Source organism: Pseudorca crassidens, chromosome 10 (assembly GCF_039906515.1).
Source record: "Pseudorca crassidens isolate mPseCra1 chromosome 10, mPseCra1.hap1, whole genome shotgun sequence".
Lineage (NCBI taxonomy): Eukaryota > Metazoa > Chordata > Mammalia > Artiodactyla > Delphinidae > Pseudorca > Pseudorca crassidens.
In genome coordinates, this window is record NC_090305.1 from 79,761,989 (window position 1) to 79,786,700 (window position 24,712).

The following is a 24,712-nucleotide window of genomic DNA, read 5'->3' on the forward strand; positions in this document are numbered from 1 at the left end:
CTCAGAAGGAGCACACATGCCCATTGGGGTTCAGGACCTTTTGAGACTTCAGGCAAGAGAAATGTGGGTATTAAGTTTTATTCACTATTGTCTTTGGTAGAGTATGAAGAGCCAGTGGAGTAGTTTGTTTGATTTCAACTTGCTATCTTGCAATTTACTTCTCTTTGGGATCTCCACCAAAGAGTGGGAACAGCCCTAGTTAGACCTATTGCAAAGGAAATACAGAATGAAATATTAAGTACGATACCTTAAGTGATGCTTAGAACCACAGTGATTTAGAGGTTTGGTCGTGTGACCCAGTAAACATGGTTAAGAGTCTGCTGCTTAAAGAAACGTCTGTCCTTCTTGAAAGTTTTTTCCCCTTATTTTTCTGATTTAGGTGTTTTGGGAGGGAGTTGGGGAGAAAATTTAATGCTAATAAATGAAAACAACCTCTTTTGCCTAGACACTTGAAAGGTCTAAATTCCCCCTAAAAGTGGTCCCACAGTTGAGTACAAAGGCTGCAAAAAGAATGAAAGCTGATTACAGCACATTTCCTCCTCTTCGTCCAGCATCTCCTGAAAATGATTATTTTATATTAAGCCTTTGTCTGCATTAGCAGTTTTATCTGCAAGGAAGGGACTTCTAATCTGCTAATTAGAGAGCTTGTTTTTCACAACCAGGATCCTACTGTTTTGGAAATCACTAAACACTGTTTCTGGGATGTGAGCTCCTGAACTGAAAAATTCCTGGTAAGTCCATCAGTATGGTGGCCAGGACTTGACTTGAGCTTGCATCATTAAGGGTTGGAGTTCTAGAATCGAGAAGGAAAAAACTCATGTTCTGTCTCCTGCTTCTGTCTCCTGCCACAAGCTGTGGATCCCAACTTCAGTTTCTTATTAATCCTATTTCTTATGCATCTTGCCAAGTACAGCTCTTTATTGTATTGTCTGAAAAAATAATTAGTTTCTCCTCCATTTTTTCATTAAGCATTCCATCCATATAGAAGTCCCCAAAGTAACTGTCAAATGGTGCTCTGTCTTCTTAATAATGTAGCTCGAATGTAGTCAGGAATACTTTTTTTTTCTCATGGTATTATTTTTTTTCTCATGATAGTATTTTTTTTTCTCCTGGTATTTTTTTCTCATGGTATTAGTGTAGTCAGGATTATTTATTTTTTTCTCCTGGTATTAGTGTAGTCAGGAATTTTTTTTTTTTTTCTTTTTTGCGGTACGCGGGCCTCTCACTGTCGTGGCCTCTCCCGTTGTGGAGCAGAGGCTCTGGACGCGCAGGCTCAGCGGCCACGGCTCACGGTCCCAGCTGCTCCGCGGTATGTGGGATCTTCCCGGACCGGGGCACGAACCCGTGTCCCCTGCATCGGCAGGCAGACTCTCAACCACTGCGCCACCAGGGAAACCCAGGAATATTTTTTTTCTCATGGTATTAGTGGTACTTAATCGCCTAGTTGAAGAATTATAGGACCAACACTACACAGCCACACCTTAAGCCAAAGTTTTTTCATTTCATGAACATATTTACTGCAGTTACCTGCTCTGATGCCTTTAAAAGTGTTCTTTAAAGTGAGTTGATAACGTTTTAAAAATCTTTTATTACCTTAAATAGGGTAGACCCTCTTTAGTATACAAAGGTGTGTGATTTTTATTTAGATATTCATGTAATTTTTCCATCAGTTTTTCCTCCATCATAATCACGCAGTGTTCATGGCATTAGTCTTCTCAAGTTTAGTAGGGTAAGTCTGGGACGTTCTGTCTTTCTGTGAATGGCTGTATTTAGACAACAGCAGTTGCTTACTCCATTTTCCTGTCAGCCTGCTTAGCTTTGGGCCCCACCTACAAACACATGGTTTTATTGAAAATGTTAGTACTTTGATAATAACATTCTCTTTCCTGATTATGAAGAGCCAAGGTCAAAGCTACCAGAACGCTCTTCTCCCCACCCTAGGGCCTTGGTTGAGAGACTCCGTCCTTTGTGGAGCAGATTTGTGGAACTAGACACACAATCTAAGCTGAAATTGACCTCCAGATTTGGCTAACATCAGAACTGCCCAGAACTTTCCACCCGTTCAAATATTACTATAGCAAGATATTTAAAGAGGGGACTCTGGAGCTGTCTGAGTTTGAATCCTGGCTCCACTGCTTGCTTAATGGATGGATCTAAATACCAAATAAATTAACCTTTCTAGGTGTAGTACCTTCATCCATAAAATGGGAATAGTATTGTCAGGAGCAAATAAGATAATCCATGGACGTTGATCCCTTGTCAGTGGTCGGTAAATGTTAATATGTAAAGAATCCGTGTGGGGCTTCCCTGGTGGCGCAGTGGTTGGGAGTCCGCCTGCCAATGCAGGGGACGTGGGTTCGTGCCCCGGTCTGGGAGGATCCCACATGCCGCGGAGCGGCTGGGCCCGTGAGCCATGGCCGCTGAGCCTGCGCGTCCGGAGCCTGTGCTCCGCAACGGGAGAGGCCACAGCTGTGAGAGGCCCGTGTACCACAAAAAAAGAAAAAAGAAAAAAAAAAAGAATCCGTGTGAAGTGGAGGTTAAAAGCTGCTTACTAGGGGAGTGGTCTTGAGCAGATTACCCTCTGACCTGCCTCATAATGTATAATGAGGATAATAGGGATAATAGTGAAGTTTATTACTTTGATTTCAGAATTAGGTGAGATGATTCTTGTAAAGCACAATGTCTTTAGCAACAGTATCAGCTCTTAGTACTGTTAGTGGCTGTTTTCATTGTTCTCAAAACAGTTTCCTTGATCCCACTTTTGAAGGTGCTGATATGGGAGCTCAGGAATATGGGTTTTATTTTTAATGAAGTTTTCTAGTCATCAAGTCCAGCACTGGTCTTTGGTCCAGCATTTAAGGAACCGCTGTTTCCATCATTCATGGCCATCAGTGGGCTGCCACATCCTGCCACTTAAATCCTGACATGAAAGTGTAAATGAAATCCCTGGTATTTTTCATTATGATTTTGTTTTTCACAGTAACCACTTTCTTTGCTGTCAGTATAAATAGATCCCATCTGTAACTCTTATAATTGCATTTGTTTCTTTCCCATCAGTCATCAGTTTAGTCCCTAAAAATATAATAGTGATTCCTAAAGTTTATGAAGATGTCCATCAGAGTCCTTATTTTGATCACAAACCTGGGACAGAATGAAAAACAAGAAGGCTGGCCATTTTTTCATTTTGCTGATTTGCTCCTTTTTATATTCCCCTTGTGTGCCCCATTTATATTAGGCAACCCAATGCCTGCTCTTCCCGCTGTGGGTAACAAGGGCGAGGAAATTAGAGTATGTCCTGCCCTGAAAGCACTATGTTCTGATATTCTGCAGTGAAGTTCCTTGTTGGGTCCTTTTTTAAAGCTCTGCAGTGTGTCCAAAACATTGCAGGATTTTCAAGCACAACCAACACAGATATCTGGATTTCAGAGAGAAGCCTTGACAGCCCATCTCTTGATATTCTCAGAATTAAGATGGAGAAGTGAGTATTTGTGGTAGATTGAAAAACTCTTCCTAGGGAATTCTGGATAATGTACCACTGTAATGATGGAGAGTTCTATCTTGGGCCCTGGCCTTTTGAACATTTTTATCATCAACTTGACAAAGGAGATATATTTATTAAAGTTGCGAAATGGCATATTGCCGGGAGGCCTAGGTCTGAAATTAGATGACAAAATCAGGATCTCCCCAGCTCCTGAGAGGCAGGAATGATGGGTGAAAATTAAATAGGATGTAGTAGAGAAGCAACAGGCAGTGCAGCCAAATGGAAAAGTTGTACAGACTTTGCTTCAAATCACAGTGTCAGTGCTTGCATTCCAAGTTAGCGAGTCTCAGTTTTCCCCTTGTAATAATGGGTATATTGGTAGGTTATACGGTTTTCCTATGGGATATGACATAAAATCACAGTGAGGAACATAATGACTTCTCAGTAGTATTGGCTGTTTTTTTTATAGTTGTCTCATTTTTAGGTTAAAATAGAATTTCTGCTTTAATGTGGATCTGACTTAACAGTCACATGAAAAAGATGGGAGGATCTGTTTTGCCTGCAGAATTCCTTAATGCTTTTCTTCTCAACCTTATTTTCTCTTCTCACCGGCTCCCTAAGGAGCCTTTTTAGATATTTTCCCCCGTTTCACCCCCCAGCCCTTGAAATTTTAATATCATAGATAGACTGTCCTGTCTGATTACGTACTCTATGTATGTCTGTGCTTTAAAGATGAAAATAGTAATGTATTTTGCCCCAAAGAACAAACTTTCACCCTGCTGGGGCAGTGACCCCTGTTAGAGTGATACCATAATGTATTAAGAACTCAGGACTTCCAGAGTCCCTCAAGAATGTTCGTAGGTCAAGATCTCAGAGGTATGTGTCCAAAATTTAAAAAAAAAAAAATTGTTGTTAATTACAGAAGCACTACATGTATTTGCAAAATAGATAGCTTTCTAGATCATATTAGCATCTTTTTTTTCATGTTTAAGTAATTTATTTGATATTTGCTACTTGTGTGTTCATTTCAGCCTTCCACAGGTGTTAACGTACTGGCATCTTTTGACTCCCACCCCAGAGGTAACCACCATTGACAGTTTAGCAAGCTTCTTCGTAATCTTTGTTTATTTTTTGTCACCGGTTTTAATTTTATTTAATTTTTTCTTTACAAGATATGACGTAATTCCGTAGTATTTGCTCTGCAGCTAGCTTTTTCCCATTGAATGCTATCAGATACTCCTTCCTCCATTTTAAGTTTCTATGGATCTTTTAAATTTAACTTTTAAATAGGTAGTGTATAAATATAGTTCAAAGTTCAAAGGGCATAAGGGAGTAAGTAGTGAAAAATCTCCTGTTCTTATTTCCTTTTCATCTACTAGCATTGTGCTTTCTTAAATACGCTTCCAGAGGTATTTTATGTACATACAGTAAATATATGTATATCATCATGTATTTTCTCACTTTTGTAAACACAAATGGTAGCGTATTATAATGTATGTTAGGTTTTTCACTAAAACATATAACTTGGAAGTTTTACCATTTCAGCTTTAAGAGGTTTCTTTTTCTTTCTTTCTTTTCCCCCAAGTTCCACGCTATTCCAATGCATTGATTTGTCATAGTTTAGCTAACTAGCCCTTTGGTGATGGCTATTTATCTCCTTTCTAATTTTGGTTACAACTGCTGATGCTGCCATGACTAACCTTGACCTTGCATGAATGCAAGTATATCTGTAGAGTTAACACCAGGCTCCAAGGAGTGCACGTTTGCAATTTTAATATTACTACCAAATTTTCTTCCATAGAGACTGTTTCTGTTTCTTAGTGTAAATGAAGGTGCTTATTTGAATACATTTTTGTTAACAGTGTATAATCAAACATCTTGGTGTTGACAAATTTTGTAGGTGAAAGAATGCATCTCTATAATTTTAATTTGTGTTTCTCCTTAGCAGTGTGGCACAGCAACTTTTCCTGTGTCAAGGGGCCATTTGTGTTTCGTCTTTTTTTTTTGAACTGTTGGTTTATATCCGTTGACCATTTTTATGTGGGGTTTTGGGTTTATCGATTTCTAGAATCTCTTGGTATACTAAAGAACTTTCCTTTCTGTGGTATGAATTCCAAATGTTTTTGCAGATCATTTGTCTTTTGATGTTTCTTATGGTGTGTTCTGCAATCAGAAAATTAAATATTTAATGTATTTGATTTTATCAGTCTTTCTGATGTTGAGGTTTTACATGATATGGAAAAATGCTTTCCCTACTTCAGATTTCCCCACAACGGCTTCTTGCGCTTTACTTATTTATTTTAAATATTTAAATATAGGAACTATTGGGAATTTATCCGAGAGTAGGATTATCTACTTTTGAACCATTAGATGTGGAAGTAGTTAGCAAGTCCTTACTGTTGGATATTTACATTATCGCCAGTTCTTTCATACTGTAAACAAAAGGCCAGATGGTAAATATTTTAAGTTTTTTTTTTTTTGTCTCTTTTACAACTGTTTAACTCTGGAGTTACAGCACAGAAACAATCATAGGTAATGCATACTTGAATACATGTGTCTGTGTTCCAATAAAACTTCATTTACGAACACACATGGTGGGCTGTGGGCGACCCACATGCTATAGTTGGCAAACTCTTGTTCTGTAGCATGGGTTAGTCCCGTAGGTCTGGAATTGACTCAGTGGTCTGTCACTTACTATGTGAATGCAAGTTTCCTAGCTTTTGAGCCTCAATTTCTTTATCTGAGAAATGGAGAAACTAGTATATACTTGACACGAGTTGTTGAAAGGATCAAAGAAGATAAAATATAAGAAGCTTTCATCGCACTGCCTGGCACATTGTTGAATATCCTTCAAGTGGATGATGCCTTCCTCATTGATGTCACTTTATGGCTGTATACTATTAAATGTCACTTAGTCGTTTATCGCAGAGCTGGGACTAGGGTGTCAAAAAACTCAGCAATCAAGAGGAATTCTATTTTAGTGCAATATTTGTGATTGCTGGCTTTTCCTTTTGCCTCAGACTCCAGGATGACTTTGCACAGGACTGTTAACTGAATATCGTTAAAGTTTTTATATTTTGCTCATCATAGGTTTTTGTGTTTAGGTTAAACCTTAAAATACTTCATTGAGATATTATTTATTTTGATGACTGAGTTTTTGGTGAGTGCCTCACCTTAATCCTAGCCCTTTTGAGCAGATATTTATTTATTGAGTACCTTCTGTGTACCGCGTGAACCAAGTAGGCAAGTATCTGACGTCATGGAGTTAATTTTCTCATGGACCATATACTAGAAAGAGAAATACACGAGGTCAAGGAAATAGAGCATGGATGAGGGGACTATTTTAAATAGATAGGTTAGCAGAGACTCCTCTGATCTGATGAAATGAAGGGAGTTAGTGTTCTTTTTATCACTGTCGCTTCTGCTAATTTCTCCCATTTTCTTTATAGATCCCCTTTATTGGAAGTTCTGCACGCTGTAAATTTATTGAAATAGAAAAAAGTATAAGTTAAAGCGAACTCTTCACAGTGTGTCGGAAAGACAGAATCCATCATGCTGCTTTGGCTTTACCTCATAACTGTGGCGCTTTATGTCTAGACATTTCCCCAGATAGCATTTAATAGTTAATACATTTGGGGGCGTGCATTCCTCCTCTTATAGTTGTCGCAGGAAGGGTGTTAATCATCCTGTCTGTACCCTCTGAAGTGCTTCCCAGCCCCACACACCCGCTCCACCCCAGGCCCCTCAGCTGTTGAGTGAGCGCCTCATAAAACGGTTTTAAATTTCTTGTTCTTTTCCTCTCAGCCCTGAGGTCAGGGGGTTGGTCTGTACCCTCGTATTCCTTGCAAACACCAAACTCCTGAATTCTGTCTGGGAATTTTTCCCTTTTTTCTGCTTGCGATTGGGATGTCTCCTGAGCTGACGCAGGTTATATTCCACAGCCCTTTGTGGGGCGTGGTACTGACAATAGCAATGGTGTGAAAAAGGCCTCCTACTCAAAGACAGGAAGTCCCAGCATTGTCTGAACCAGACTGAACTAGGCCCTAACTGTCTGCTTTGTTTCCCTCCTGGAGAAGCAACTCTGACCTTTGGGAATGTTGCATCGTCACTTCGGCAAGTCTTCCGTGTGTAGTAACTTGTGTTGTGGCTTGCTTCTGAGGCAGAAGACTTCAGGGAGAGGCCACTGTCCCCATTAAGACTTTCAGGGGTTCCTGTCCTGTGACCTCTGCGTTACCAAGGGTGTAAATTTACAGCCAGGGATTTCAGGGCCCGTACCCTGCCCTCTTGTCTAAATGAGATCTTTAAACCCTTACCCAAGTCTATCCTCTCCTCTAGGGAAAGAGGAAAGGAAGGAAGGGGAATCAGTAGATGTTATCCTTATATATTCCATCAGTATGCGTTCCTGATTTTTATCTTTGTAATTTGACATTTTCATCCTAGTGATGCATGTAGAAAGCATTGAATGATTTAACGGTTGGTATTTTCAAACTAACATTCTGATGATCACCTATATTTTTTGGGTCACAAATAGCAGAAAGTCTACTCAAGCTGTTTTGAATACAAAGACACTTAAAATTCAGAAGTCTAGAGATAAAATTTGAATTTCAGCATTTGTTTGGTCAGGTCCTACCCCCACCCCCCACCCCTGATCCCCGCACACACCTTTTTCCTTGTCAGCTTTGGTCTCCAGCTGATTCCCTCTTGGTTCCAAGTCAGTCCTTTCCCTGCCTCCTCTTCATTCCCATTCAGGGAAGACGGTAGGTTCTTCCTTCAGCCTCTGAACAAAAGTCTGGAGCCTGCTTTTGAGTAGTATCAACCTAAACCATTCCCATTGGCCAGAGAAATCCCCCGTGCTCATTGGTTTAGTCCTGGCTTAACGCCCCTTCCTGAGTCAACCTCTTGTGAAGGAGGATGGGATTAAACAGCCAGACGACGAATCAGGTGCTATTTCTGGAACCAGGAGCAGGGTCACACCATCCAGAATTTAGGGTTCGGTTGTGGTTCCCAGAAGAAAGTATAGATAATCATGTTTATTCAGCACTGTTAGTATGTGCCGAGTGCTGGCGGATGTGCTCTGTATATAATAATTTCTTTAATCCTCACCGCGTCCTTTTGGTTACTCTCACGAATGTATCTAATGAGGGTGAATGTTAGCTAGAATATCAACAAAATTTAACATGCCTGTTTGATTCTTCCAGGTGTTACAGGAAGACTTCTTGTAGTATTTAGAACTCTTTGGAATTTTAAAATTGATCTGATATAATCTGGTAATTTGTGTGTAAGGAAATTGAATCATTATAAGACTTGACCACTGCCACATTCAGCTCCACTTTTTAGAGTTGAAACTGGAATGAAGAGCAAATTCGTGACATGGCCGTCACCATGGGCCCCTCTGGCACTCTTGACAGACATTGGTAATTGGTCTTGTTTTTATTCATAAGTAATCATACGATCATATGGAGCTAATGTGTGAGTTAAAGCTCATTTGCCACCCTTGAACTAGAACTTGAGTGGCTGGTCTCCTTACCGAGTACTTTTTCCACTATGCCATGTGACCTTCTTATCCCTGGATGACTGTTTATATTGTTTTATGGGGACAGTCAGAATTCTGAAAGAAAAGATCTTTGTCATATGATGAGTGTTGATTGCTTGAAGACGTACTTGACTTGAAGGTTGAAGACTTCAGGTCCAGAACCAACTTACCTACAGTTTATAAACACTTGAGATGTTTCGCATTGGATGGTAAAAATTGTGACTTTTTTGTTGATTGCTCAGATGCCTTTTTTAAGCAATTTTATGTGGTATTTACAAGAAACAAAAATAAAGTTGGCCCAACTTTAAACAGTATTAGTTAGATTTTAAGTGGATAAACCATCCCAGTCAGTAGTAAAAAGTTTCCTTGCATGTTTGGATGTGGGTGGATTGCGCTTGAAAATTAACAGTTTTTAATCCGAGCTGCGTGCAAACATGCAGAGTTACAGCCGTTTTCTTGGAAAGACCTTTAGAATCTTCTCGTCTGTGAATTACATTTATGCTCATGGTGTGTGCTTTTCTACTGTCATCTCACACACCCATGCAGACATTACTAGTCAGTCAATCGGTTAGTCGAGTCAGTCAGTCCGTCCTTATGAGCCTCTACTCAGCCTGGAGGCCTGTGGCTTAGAACTCCCCGGTAATCATGATTGGCATCTCCACTCTTTGTAATACCCTCACTTTTTAGAATAGTAAAATAGGCTTCAGAGAGACCTTCAGGATAAGGATTAGAATCTGGGACCTGTAATGTAGAGATTCATGCTGTTCCACACTTGAAATTAATTTTAAACATCTAGTCCTAAAATAAAGGTTCTGGGAAGTTAAACAAATAACACTTGGTATTAAAAAATGAGTAAAGTAGTGCCCATTTCTGGTGTTACTGTCTGATATTATTTCTTGTATTGTGGTTAGATATTGATAGTTACCTTAAAACACATCATTGATGTGAAATGGAGGAATGAAGTTTTTATACCTAAAATTTAAAAACAAAAAATTTGCCGAACTATTTTATTATCTGTAAGGTAAATTTATGTTTTCTTAACTGGCTTAAAAATTTGAAAATTCCTGTTAATAATGCTAAACAAATTCATACTTATACATGAATAAAATGAAAACAGTGGAGATCAGCAATATGAATGTTTTTTAAAAAGCACATTTTCCATTTTTCACATATACAACAATAAATGCACAAAAGGTAATTAGCTACCAGGAGTAGAAAATGCAAAAGAATTGTAAGTTAAGTCCCATAACGCTTTTTAATTAAAAAATGGAATAGTTTAAGATGTGTTTTAGATTTGGGAGAAAGAGCATTAATTATAATGTTAGGTTAAAAAATGAATACACCTATTTTTGGATTGTTGCTGTTGGTTAAAAGTAGACACCAAGATGCAGGGTAATCACGCTGGATCCAGGTAATGTTTTTAATATAAATTCCTTGAGGGAGGCATTAATAAGCATATTTGACTAGAAGCAGCACATAACATCTATATCAGTTTTGTTTTTAATTAGATTTAGACAGAATTCATTATTTTTAATGGCTTTTCATTAGTGAATAGAAATCATTATGTGGATATATTATGGTAAAATAAATTCAAGGTGTATGCTTGTTTTCTCCAAAGAACCTCCTATGTATTTAAAGAAACCATTGTTTGGAATACAAATCATAGACATTTGAAATTCCTTGCTTTTAGACAAAAGTATGATTTATATGCTTTAAAGATAGCATTTTTTTTTTTTTTTTTTGGCTGTGTTGGGTCTTCGTTGCTGTGCACGGGCTTTCTCTAGTTGTGGCGAACGGGGGCTACTCTTCGTTGCAGTGCGCAGGCTTCTCATTGCGGTGGCTTCTCTTGTTGCGGAGCACAGGCTCTTGGCACGTGGGCTTCAGTAGTTGTGGCACGTGGGCTCAGTAGTTGTGGTTTTGGGGCTCTAGAGCGCAGACTCAGTAGTTGTGGCGCAGGGGCTTATTTGCTCCGCGGCATGTGGGATCTTCCCGGGCCAGGGCTCAAACCTGTGTCCCCTGCATTGGCAGGCGGATTCTTAACCACTGCGCCACCAGGGAATCCCCCTAAAGAGAGCACTATTATCTCTTTTTCTCAGGTCAGGTATTAATAGTGAACTACACTGAAGCGAGATGATTTACTTAAACTATAGAAAAGTCTTGTTGCTAACCAATTATATTTGCTTATCTTAGATTTTCAAGTAATATGGCTGGAGGTGGGGGGCGAGAGATTGAGATGTGTCTCTCAGATTTTTATTTGATTTTCCTTTGAACACAGTAACTTAGTTTTGGTTCAGAATTTATGCATGGCAACCAAGTTCTTTGGGTTAAATTGGCCTTAAACGCTGAACATCAAGCGGGATCTCAGACGTGGGCCCAGATTTACAGTATTTGCCATTATTTTCACGTGGGAAATTGTCTACCTGAAACAGGCCAGTTGGAATTAATCTCCAGTTGTGTGATTTATTCACCCTGCTGTAGAAATATGTCTTCCGGGTGCTAATGTACTGAATTGTAACATCTCAAAATGAGAAAAATACAGTGACTTATTAATGGTACACCAAGGAGGTGGAAGTGGGTTCTTTTAATGCACAAATGAGCCATAATTTAAGCTAATAATGTTGTTCTTTAATGATAATTTTGTAAGGTGAATTTCTCCAATTTTAAAAGGTTGTTATATAACCTTAAATAATGAAATATCATTCACGAGCTTGCTATGCTTTCTTTAGGCCACCTCTCTTCCTTTGGCATTGCTCTCTACAGATTTCTTTCTTGTAAAGAGGATATGAGAACAACCCCAGCATTATCTGTAAATCAGTGCCCATCTCCTTCGTCTGTTAAGCCATAGACCTACCCTCAAGTATATAATAGTAAAGCCGTAAAATCCGGATATTAAAATGTAACCCACTTGGGACTTCCCTGTTGGCGCAGTGGTTAAGATTCCGCACTCCCAATGCAGGGGGCCCGGGTTCAATACCTGGTCAGGGAACTAGATCCCACGTGCCGCAACTAAGGAGCCCGCCTGCTGCAACTAAGACCTAGTGCAACCAAATAAATAAATAAATAAATATTTAAAAAATATGTAACCCACTTAACAAAACTTAGATTTTATTTGGCATCTGTGAGTTTCATAAATATGTCTTCCTCTTTCTTCCAACCTTTATTCAGAGCTCATGGGTTTTCTCACTAATTTCCATGTTTGGTTCCATCATTCAGTCTCAGATACCACATTGCATTTTCTGTCTCGGCTCCTAAATCTTCAGTCTGAGACAGTTTTTTGTAGTGTTTCCTTGTTTGTCATGACCTCAACGTTTTGGGGGAATATCGGCCAAGTATCTTACAGAATGTTCCTCAGTTTGGGTTTGTCTGATGTTTTCCTGGTGGTTGGGATTATGGATTTTTAGAAAGAATCCCACAGTGGTAATGCAGGCTTCTTATCACATCCTATCAGGATGTGCATGATAATCCATGATATCGAAGGGGAGGTTGACCTTCATCGCTTGGCTATATATAGGTCAGGCTTCTCCACTGGGAAGTTGCCTTTTTCCTCTTTATTTTTACTTCATTTCTGGGAAGCTAGTCCCTAAATGTGGTGGGTGCTAGGATTAAACTTCACCTCCCAAAGGGCTCACCTGTACTTGTGATTCTTGTCCTCTGCCCACATGGGAAACACTTGGACCTAGTAAATTTCTCTGCACTTCAGGGAATGACTCCCTTCAAGTGTCACCTTCTCTGGAAGGTGTGTCCTCAGGCAGGTGAGGGCCCCTCCTCTCTCTTTTGGTACCGCAGAATGCCTGCTTCCACCTGCCTTAGTCATTGGCTGGACTGCAGGGTTGTTTCCTCCATTATATAGTCACATTCTGGAGGGGTTGCTGCACATTTTGTAACATAATAACAGTGACACTAATCACAGCGGCCACCGCTTACTGAGTTTCTATTGTTTGATACTGTTCTAGGTACTTTATGTGGATTATCTCATCTAATCCTCATAACCACCCTTGGACAATGACACCACCGATTTTCCGCATTGTACAGATGAGAAGACAGAGCCATAGGCAGCTTAAGTTGCCCAAGGGAACTGTGGCAGCTCTGCCGCCTGGCCACCATTTCTTAGCACTGAGGCGCTGGTACTGAGCAGGTGTTGAGTCAGTATTGAAATGACTGTGGTGGTGAATTTATGCACAACACTAATTTTCCTTCTTGATTGACCTTCTTTGATTAGAGAGCTCTGTTAAAGCATCGGAAAAATAAGAGAGTCTTAAAAATAATCGTGTTTCCCCAAAGGCTTTTGAAAGCAAAGTTCTATCATACTCCTTTCTTTTAAAAACCATAATTGCCTTTGGTGGGCTTGTTGAATTTGCACACAGATTCTGTCATGCGCATGGATCGATCCTGTCTTTGCAGTTTATATTACTTTATCACTGTTCAGATTAATGTAACATAATAATGATGAAAGAAAGGAGTATTTACTTCTGAAGTTGACATCCTTAGTCTTGAGACCAGGAAATGAGAAAGACTTTGGAAGAAGTCAGCAGATAGAAGTGTAAAATTAAAACCAAAGCAATGCACAGAAAACATGTTGTAGTGTCATTAGAAGACAGAACTGTGGAAGACTCTTTAATCTCATCTTCCAATTCATGTATTTGTGCCAAAAATATGTATACTAGGAACTCAGTGTCTGTAGGGTTCTGTGCTAGACATTGGAATAAACTTGAACAAGACGGGGAAGGAGCCTGTTCTCATAGAGTAATGAGCTGGTGGGGAAGCCAGACACTAAGGAGTAAACAATAAATTACATTTGTGGTAAAATGTCCATAGGAAAACAAGAACCCATTGCTGGGATAGTATAGAACCCAGTGCATCTCTCACGGAAGCCTCCCTGACAAGGGGATATTTTACACTGAGGTCAAGGAATTCCTTGACCTTGAAATTCCTTCAGCCAGGAATTTCAGATACATTCACTAAATGCATTAAAAAGCAAATATTTTTCATTCTAGATTGAAAGAGAATCAGTGCTAGTTCCCTTGGTACTAATATGTTGGCGGTATGTCTCCATCAAGATCTCATTCCTGGGGATTTCCCTGGTGGTCCAGTGGTTGAGAATCTGCCTTCCAATGCAGGGGATGCGGGTTCGATCCCTGGTCGGGGAACTAACATCCCACATGCCTCGGGACAACTAAGCCCGTGCGCCACAACTAATGAGCCCGTGTGCCACAACGAAAGATCCTGCATGCCTCAATGAAGATCCCACGTGCAACAGCTAAGACCCGATGCAGCCAAAAATAAAGAAAATAAATAAATAAATAATAAAATAAATCTTAAAAAAAAAAAATCTCATTCCTTCCGGACTGTCAACAGGTGAACGGGAAGTTACCCTTGGCAGACAAACTGCCCTGTGGTTTCTACCCCTGAGCCCCATGCCTCCCTTTTTGAGAAGGTAGCCTTGCGTAGTAGGTTGCCATGTCAGAGTTGCTGAGTAGGTCAAAATGGGTCCAGATGCCAAAATGCAAGTATTCTAAGAAAGAGTTGCTAAGAGGGCACTAAAATGCACATGACTTTCTCTTCTTAGTTTAGATGGATAATGTCAGACCTGAGAGAGGAAGGCTTCTTGCTGATTGTTTTCCCTCCTTCAAAACTAGGTTTCAGTTAACCACAGTGTTTTTTTAGTGTCATGTTTTTAACTTAAAGGCATTTATTCAAAGTTCTGAAAAACAAAGCTTCAATGCTATGAGACTTGTGCAACTGAAAATGATTAATGGTATAATTCTCAGTCCTTTATAAAGTGTCTTAACCCTGAAGAGATTTATACAGTGTGGAATGGCAGTGGTGCTTCAGTGTGAGAATAGGTAATCAATACCTGCAAGCTTAGAAAAAGTGTTCTGTTTCCACCACTAATGACACAGAGGTTTTTGCAAGGCAAGGGTGTCTGGAGCATGAAGCACTCCAGAGAAGAATTAATTTAAAATCTGAAGTGGAAGATCAGTTTCAATTAAAATTGCACTTGAACGTATATTGGGTAGAGGTGTGAAAGCAAGCATGGAGTCGGCTTAAATCTTCAGATTGTTACCAGTGAATAAATGAATCTCACTGGTATGAACCCTGATTATATATTTATAGAGGGCTAAATTATATTTCACCCATGTCTGGCAGGTTATGAGAAATAATATGAATGGCAAGTACTTATCAGAGCTTAAAGAGTATTTTTTTTAATCAGTAGAATAACTACCAGGTGTCTATGTGTTTTTACAAATGATGGCTTGCATTCTTATTTCTTTGGAGTCATATGTGTTTGGATTGATTTTCACCATGCATTTTTTTCCATTGAGTGCAATTTTGTTATAGTACTGAGTTTCTGAAAGGGGTTACACACACACACACACACACACACACACACACACACACACACACACACACACCATTAAAACGTTAGTTTCCATAATTCAAGCATACAGGCCCAATTGCAGCTAGCCAGAATTTACATTATGGTCAACTATCAAATATGTCAACAAGCACTTTATTCCATTTTTCAATGGATCCTTTTGGCATCTGTAAGAAAATTTAGAGCAGACAGGATAATTGGAGCCTTCTGTCCCCTTTCCCCTCCTTTTTTTCTTCAAATATATTGATGCAAGATGAAAATAAAGTTTGGCTCCAACCTATGCAAATGCACACTCTGTTCCTTTATGACTCATCTCATGCAGTCTTAGGGAATTTGACCAAGAGGTGAAATGACATGAGGGAAAAGCCCTTGACAATTCCTAATTTAGTTGGAGTCCTGCAGTAAAGCAAATGGCGATGTTAACTTTTTCTAGAAAGTGTTATGGCGCTTATAAGTGATTTTGATAAGTGCCCAGAGGTTTTGCTAAATCTTTGCCAATCAGCGAACATGTTCTTTCTGATAGTCTCTTTTATCTTACTGCAGGAGATAAGGATTAGGGAAAATGACACAGGCATAGAGTGAGGCTGAGCTGTTTGCCAGATAGCAAGCATATGAATCATTTTTAGGGGAGCTTCATCAGTTGCCCTTGCAGCCGTGAAGTTTCCATTACTGTGACTGAAAAGATTTTCTGTTGTTGCTGCTTTTTTCATGGTACCACTGTTTATATCAGCTGTGAGCTGTGTCAGACTTAGGGGCATGGGGAAATCCGTGGCCAGGGAGTGTGTGTGGTGGAGGATTGGGCACAGGTGTGGACTTAGTAGGAGGGAGACCTATGTTAAGGTGTCCTTGTGTCTTCCATCATACAGGGCTAGGTGTAGAGTGAGGCAGAAAAATATGGGTTCATGGATGGGTTGCTCTCCTAAAGTCACTTTGGCCATTCATCCTCCTTTATTTGATATGTGAAGGAATTTAAAGCTAAAAAAACCTAGGAATACAAGTATATGTATATGTTTGTTTATACATACACTAAACTTTATTGTTTGGGAAGCCTAAATTTTATCTTCTAAAAATTATACAGTTTACACACACTACTGTATATAAAGTAGATAATCAACAAAGACCTACTGTATAGCACAGGGAACTCTCCTCAATATTCTATAATAACCCATATGGGAAAACAGCCTGAAAAAGATAGTTATATGTATGTGTATAACTGAATCACCTTGCTGTACACCTGAAACTAACGCAACATGGTAAATCAAATATACTCCAATATAAAATTTAAAACAATTTTAATTATACCGTTTAGACTTATTCTATATCTGACTCTCAAAAAGAGATTTATCTTAATCTTTCTAGCAAAAGATGTTTTTTCCAGCTGAATACTTCCACTTTGTCATGTCAAGAAGGTTAAAGGTAGGGCGCAGACAAATTTCAGAGCTTGTTATCAACTTAGTAGACATCACCCCCAGATATATAATTTCTGAATAGGGCAGAGATGCAGTTGTTGCAGTGTGTTTTCTCTATCTATGCCTGATTGGTGTCCATTAGGGTTATGTGTTACAGCTACATTCTCTTCCTCTTTTCCTGTAGCATATGTTCCCCCAAAAGTTTTTATTTATATGAATGCCGATTCTAGTCTGACGGTAACTTTATACCCCCATTTCCTGTGAGAGTGAGGGGTTGAGAAAGAGAAGTGAGTGCCTTAATATACATGTGTTCAAACTGGCTAAATTGAAAAATCTCACAATTAGCCATAGGAAAACCCTGCCTCATTGCCCACATTATTTGTAATGACTCTCATTCCAGTGTTGTGTTACTTTTAATTTTTAATTCTTTTCCTTTTCCAGTTCAAAAATTCCTAGGAACCTAGAAGAAACTTGTGTTTAGTGTACTGTTCACAATAGCAGAACATAGTAAATTGATTAAGGTGTTTTCTTGTGAATAAATGCTCTGTTTATTTCAGGAAAATTATTTTAAAATTTTTAAAAAATGTGAACAACTCTGACGGCCCTTCTGCTCAACTCCCTTAATCTGATTACGGATAAAGTTAGCAAATGTTTGATTACAAATCAAGAAGCAAAACTATCTTAAGTAACTTTTTTCTCAAATTTTCTTGCCCTATCAAGCAAATGGCTTGGATTGATAGTCTTCCAATGCACTGACATCTTTAGGGTGGGGACATGTAGAAAATGTTAACCTTGGGAGATGCAGTGCTTGACTTTCGTGCATCATACTCATTTTATCCCTGACCCTTGAACCATAAGGATTGAAGTCTTGTTTTCTTTTAACAGGTGTCTACGGTCCTGAGCACTGGGTCACGTCTAGTGTCAGCTGTGGGGGCCATCACCAGTCACCTATAGACATTTCAGACCAGCATGCACGTGTCGGTGAAGAGTACCAGGACCTGCAACTTGATGGCTTTGACAATGAGTCTTCCAACAAAACCTGGATGAAAAACACAGGGAAAACAGGTAGACTGTGTCTTCTTTACTTGTCTGTGGAACAATATGAAATGTTTCTGGGTCTCTGGTCTTTACCTTAACCACGAGTTGCTCCTTTAGTAGTGTATGTTGCTACAGAGAACGTATAGCTGAGTGAGAGCTTTGGAATTGGCCCTTGGTTTGAGAACTGACCACTTGCTTTACTAGCTGTGTGATTTGGGACAAACTACCTAATCACTTTGTGCTTTAAAATTTTTTTTTAATATGCTAGGATAAAAATTAAAAATATATATATAGATAACAAAATTGTATCAGTCTCATAGGGTTATAAGGATTAAATGGGTCAGTCCATGTGAAGGATGCAGCATGAACTTTTAGAAATCTGTTTTACTATAGTGGCCACTAGCCACATGTGGCTATATTCAAATTTAAATTTTAATTGATTAAAAGTAAGTAAGATTAAAATTCGCTCCCTCAGTTTTACTAGCCACATATCGTTTTCTTTTCCGCTTTCTTAGGTTGCGTGTTTGCAGGGTTTGAAGCAGAGGAGACCCACATTGAGATCTCTGGATTTTTCTGGGGTGTGGGTGAGGGTCACCTCTATTTATTTTTCCAGGTTTATTAAGATATAATTGATGTATACCATTTTGCCATTTCATTTTATTGGTTGTTTCTTTTGCGGTGCCCAGCTTTTGAGTTTGGTGAGTCTCATCTGTTTTTACTTTTGTTGCGTGTGCTTTTGGTGTCATATCCAAATTATCATTGCCATGGCCAATGCCAAGGAGCTTTTCCCCTATGTTTTCTTCTAGGAGTTTAATAGTTTCAGGTCTTAGATTTTAAGTCTTTAATCCATTTCAAATTAATTTTTCTGAGGAATGTAAGGTAGTGGTCCAACTTCATTCTTTGAAGGTGGATGTTGCATTTTTCCAGCACCATTTATTGACGAGACTATCTTTTTCCCATTGAGTATTCTTGCCTCCTTTGTCAAATATTAGTTGACCGAATATGCATGGGTTTGTTTCTGGGCTCTAGATTCTATTCCACTGGTTGATGTGTTTATTTTTGTGCCAGTTCCATACTGTCTTGATTACTATAGCTTTGTAGTATAATTTGAAATCAGGAAGTGTAACACTTCCAGCTCTGTTCTCCTTTCAAAGGGTGGCTTTGGTTTCTCAGGGTCTTTTGTGGTTCCATAGGAATTCTAGTATTGTTTTGACTATTTCTGTGAAAAATACCATTGGAATTTTCATAAGGATGTCATTGAATCTATAGATCACTTTCAGTAGTATTGGTACTAGCCACATTTCAAGTGTTCAGTAATATATGGCTAGTGGCTATCATATCAGGCAGCAAAGATAGAGAACATTCTATCATTATAGAAAGTTCTATTGGACAGCACTGTGCCAAATGCATAAATGAAAATAAAATCCTTATTTTCCTTGAGAATTTGCTTTGTTAATATTAGTTATTATATTAGAATACAGATGAACACCATCTTATCCCTTTGTGCATCAGACCAGCAGTTTGATCCTCCTGCTTCCCTTTACCTACCTCACCTGTCACTTGGGGTCCACAAATATGAAATACCACATTTTCAACATTGCTGGTGCAAAAGCTCCTTCCCTCTTAATCACTATTATGCAAATAGCAGTTATAGATCATTGATGGAAGTAGCAGGAATGCCTTGCTCTGCCCCACTGTTTGATCTGAAAATAAATCCCTAGGTGTTATATTACATTTGTGCCTAGTGCTACCTGGGATTCCGTTGTTGCTAAAGATATTTTTCTTATCTTATTTTTCAATTCTTATAACCCAACCCATTAAAACTAACTCTCCCTCTCTCTCTCTCTCTCTCTCTTTGAAATGATCCCTTTGTAGCCAAGGATGGCACTACAAACCACTGTTAGTAATCCCTTCAGGAGCCTTGGCTGCCTGAAGCCCTCATGCTGAGCTAAAATGACTTCATTATCTGTCCTTTGGTCCCATCCATGTTGTGGGTCATTGAGTTGCCTTTTTTTTTTTTTTTTTTCAGCCTAACTGGCTGCACATACAACTTCGGGGATCCATTTCCTTTTCCAAACCAGCATTTGTCTGAGATTATTCATGGCCGATTGCTTTGGGCTGGCTTGATTTGTTCTTAGAATTGTTTCCCACTCACTCAGCACAGTGATTCCCAGCTTTGGGCTCTTTTCCATAATGTCCCCACAAACGGTTCTTTGGGCCTTATAGCAGCTACCTTCTCCTGTACCTTGATTCAACCATTTGAGCAGCTGCTCAGGACAGACTTGTGTACCAGTGATATTATCTGTACACAACTTTTCACCCCCACCTCTCTACTCCCCCAGTATAGATGGTGTGCTTGTTGTTACCATTCAGAATTTCTCTACCGGTGGCCCTGCTTTATATTTCAAATGTGAGTGTCCTTTGGACACCTGTGATGGGAATATTACTCTGCAGACGATCTGAATGTGGTGGATGGAAGATTTGCCACGCTGGGGTAATCGGATTTTGCTGTCGAGTGCTACCTTGGTGCCACATTCCAGAAGCCTGCCAAAGGCAATTCGCTGGGCTCTCTGATATGGTTTTCTACTTGACTTGCAACGCTTGACAGCCTTCTGCAAAGATAACACGTTTCAGTGACAGCTTTCAACTTGGTATCTCCAATGACATGTTTTAGATGAGTGTAGGGTTCACTCAGTGCAAGTTGATTCATGACCTTGGTCTTCCAGAAGCTGATGATCAATCTCTGTCACTCTGCTGTCTTCCCAGAGTGATCCCCAAGTTGTTGCCTGTCTGTGGGTGCATGCGCCTGACTTTGGAGCACAGCCATCCAAATATGAACGCATCTGTCTCTGAAATTTCAGAAGAAGCATGGCTTTCTGAGAAGCAGAAATAAATCCTCGTGACTTCTCAAACTGTACTTACGACTACAAAATTTATGACGTCATACTAGGCGGGCCAGTATCTCATAAATAATCTAACATGATTCTATCGGAGTGATTTTCTAAAAGTGCCGACCATTTGTACGCAATTTTAAATGTGAACATCGAATTGTTTTTCTGTTCTCTTCAAAGGGTTTCAATTTATGTTTGTCTAGAAACTTGGGTGCGAAAACCAACCTGTGTCGTTGTTGTTGTTTTAAATAAGCATGAACCTAGAAACTTCTTTATTCTGCAGTTCTTAAAATGCCAAGCGAGTTCGTAAATATTGCAGCATTTTAGAGAAATATGAGAATTCACTTGCTTTATCAGTTATGCACGGATCATATAAATTGAGCTGAACACGGTATAAATACAGTGCAGGGTGCTGTGTGTCTGAATTAAAGGTAGGAGTTCATAGTATCTGCAGTGAGTAGTATTGATAGGCAACTTGGATAATATCAGTTTAAAAAAACACACATATCATTGTATACTATAGTTCTGTAAGATGTGACCATTTGGGGAAACTGGATACAGGGGACTCGGGACCTCTGTATTATTTCTTACAACTGCATGTTGATCTACAGTTATCAGAAAGATTAAAAGTTTAATTTAAAAAAAAATCCGTATGTTGTGAGCCACATAGTCCGTCTTTGTTACCGTCGTTCATTTCATATCTAACTTTCATACCTAGATGCCAAAAAAAAGTCATTTTCATTAAATCATTAATTTTTAAGCAACACCTATTTTTCTTCCCCAAAGTCTTTTCTTGAACCTCGCACTTCTAGAAAATAAATCCAGGAAAGAATATTTATTTTTTTTCTGGTAGAAATTTACAGGTCTGTAAAATAGACTGTCATTTGCATATCAAAATATGAATTTAGAAAGTTAATATTTAAAGCGGCCTGTTACATACAGACAGTAACTTTCTCGTAAAACAGTTTTAATGTTCATATCTGTCTTAACCCCCGGAGAGGGCTATATATTTAATCTAGCATAATCAATAGAGCAATGTGGTTGTACGTAGCCCACTTCTCGAAAGTTGTCTAAAATATCTTTACAAGACAGATAGCATCTCTCTATTTCTTCCCGAAGAGCCATGACTGTCTATTGTGCCAGTTCTCATTTGATTCCATCTAAAGTTATTTCTCCCTCTTTCATTTTTGTAGAATGAAAAGATAACGCATTCATTTAAGAATATTTCAAGATAATCTTGCTGTTCCTAGCATTAACTTCTAGCTAAATGATCAAAATTTAAGACTTAAATGGTGCTTCTGATATATGTTAATAAGCCATGGTCTCCTATGAGTTTTAACTATTTGGAGGATGTTTTTGTGTTTCTTCTCTACTTTTTCTTTTACCCTCCCCCCTACACCAAGGACAGGTAGTAAATACATTTGCCATGATGGTTGTTACTTCCATTTTCACATTTTATGTTGGTTTACTATATTTTTTCTTTGCCTACATTCTTTCTTATTTGTCTACCTATACCAGTGCCTGGCGTAGATGGATTCAAGAAGTAGTTGATAAGTTAATAAAAGTAGATTGATGGTGGGAAAAATCTGTGTAGGTAAGTAGGTCAGGAACCATGTCCTAATACGTTGCTCAGCCCATAAAATTCAGACAAGAATTAAGAGGCTGTTGCCTCTACCTTACTTTACCAGGTCCTTCAAACTTTTATGGTAAAGGGACACCATAAGAACCCACAGACTTAAACTAAGAAAAGAACAACCTCATTGCAGGCTGATATGAAGAGAAAAATATAATCTTAACAACCTCAGTCATCTCCACGTGCTACTTCCCTAACTGAGCACGTGACCCCAGCTCAGTACAAGAGGAGCATTTGGCCCTGCTGCTCTGCTCGCCCACAGGGCGAGGCTCCCCTGGGCCAAGCAAGTGTCTGACCGTGAAAGGCACTGTGCCTTCTGTGGGTCACTGCAGTTACAGCTCAAACTAACGGCTGCCCCCATGCTGCCCTGCGGAAGCAGTGTTCTGGTCTAAGGTTGGTGGAGAAACTGATGCGAGCCTTACTGAGAGTCAGTACCAGGCTGCCATTATGGGCTCCTTACAGAGTTGCCAGTGGTGATTTTCATGGTGCTTGATTTCTTCCCAAATTCATGGACTTGCACGCTTAGCCCCCGCTCAAGAGGGCATTCCACAGTGCCAGCATGATTGTCCAAGTGTCACATGCATGAAAAAAGCCTTTAGCAATCCTGAGATTGGGAAAGAAGTTTCTAGGAATTCTGTGTATGTGCTTGTCTTCTCATCCCTGATTGTTTGGGCTTTCTCTTCTTTCCATTTCTATTCTGCTTCTATTCTTTCTGTTCTGTTGATGAGTGTCTCTCCATGAGCTTTCACTTTTTTGCAGTTTGCTTCTCTCCCACCTTTCCTCTCACATCTCCGTGAACTTCCCCACCCCTGTAAACAAGGCTCTGCCTCTTGCCTGTTGGTCTGTTTTCACTCCCAGGTCCTAGTTTTGGCCCCCTTCTCTCCCTTCTTCCTGTCTTCCTTAGAGCTGGCCGCAGATGAGAACCAGAGTTTGAAAGTGTTTTTTCTTGCTCTGTTTATGGAGTAGAGAGCCCGGTGCTGATGGTGAAAACCTGAGTATGTCCTCATTTCAATAAAACCTATATTCCTGATATATTGATGGGAAGGGCTTTAGGACAAGTGAGGTACACAATGATACCCCAAGTATATGTTCTTGGGGTTTCCAATTTTGCTTGATACCAAACCATCAAATTATTTGTATTCTATTACCCTCCCACCCCCTTGGAGTGATCTTAATGATCCTTGGTAGATGTAAATGTGGGCACTGAAGATGGACCAGCATGGGGTCCTTTTTCCTGGATCACATTTTTTTCTTTAAGCTCTGAGTTTTGTTTATGCCACTAACGAATTGGTCATTTTGCTCACAAAGAGGCTGCCGAGGTTTCTGATTAAAAGCGTAGCATCAGCCGAGTAGACAGATGTTTGGAAACATCTGGGTGTTCAGCACCATTGACACTGGGCATGCCCAACCCGGACTTCATAATACCCCACAGCCCTCTGGTTAGTTCAAGGTTGCCCAAAAACGAAAATTTAAGTGTAATTAAAAAAGGATCTGTTCTTCTTTGGGGGGGATGCTAAATGTGCTTTGGCTCTTCTTAAATTTCTCCTATTTCAGATATCCAGATTCTTGGGTTCTTTTCAGCCTGTTACCATTCAGTCTTGCCTGAACCCTGGAATTCAAGTCGGAGCTATTTCCCTGGGTCTCTCTTTGGCAAGACGCACTGCAAGCTCTGTTTCCTGTCTGCTAAGCTCCACTTCCCTTCTCTTATCCCCATAGCCCCAGTCCCTGCGCTCGGGTGGTAGCAGCTATTTTCTGGGTAGACCGAAGCCTAATCTACCAGTTACAGAATGGGCAAACCAGCGCTATGTTACATAACTAGACTCAAAACTGAATTCACGATTTTGAATTTTGAGGGTAATTTTTGAAGCGTTCCTTTCTTTTTTAGGGCACAGAACCTTCTGCTAGGTTGTCATCTGTCGTATCTTATATGATTAAAGGGTCAACTAATCCACTTTGTTCCTCTTGCTCAGTTTAGCAATGAGTTAACCAAGACCCAGAATAATCCCATGACTTGGCGTTTCTTGGTTCTCTGAGGCTGCTCCGACTCACCTTGTCTGTCCACTGTCTCTTTACTAGATGAATGAAGTAACCTCCTGACTTTCTTTCTTTCTTTTCTTAAAAATTAATTTATTTATTTTTGGCTACGTTGTGTCTTCGTTGTTGTGCGCAGGCTTTCTCTAGTTGCGGCGAGCTGGGGCTACTCTTCGTTGCGGTGCACAGGCTTCTCATTGTGGTGGCTTTTCTTGTTGCGGAGCACGGGCTCTAGGTGCACGGGCTCAGTAGTTGTGGTTCGCGGGCTCAGTAGTTGTGGTTCGCGGGCTCAGTAGTTGTGGCACATGGGCTCTAGAGCA

The 24,712-nt window shown here is 39.7% G+C and overlaps 1 protein-coding gene across 6 annotated transcripts in view; it reads left to right on the plus strand.

The window, feature by feature from the left end:
* The window catches only part of PTPRG (protein tyrosine phosphatase receptor type G), a 725,670-nt gene that overhangs the window by 399,077 nt on the left and 301,881 nt on the right, over positions 1-24,712 (plus strand). For all 6 annotated transcript variants that reach the window (XM_067755032.1, XM_067755034.1, XM_067755031.1 and 3 more), the window contains one exon: positions 17,685-17,864. In XM_067755032.1, the coding sequence (XP_067611133.1) occupies positions 17,685-17,864 (180 nt within the window). The remainder of the gene's footprint in view (positions 1-17,684; positions 17,865-24,712) is intronic.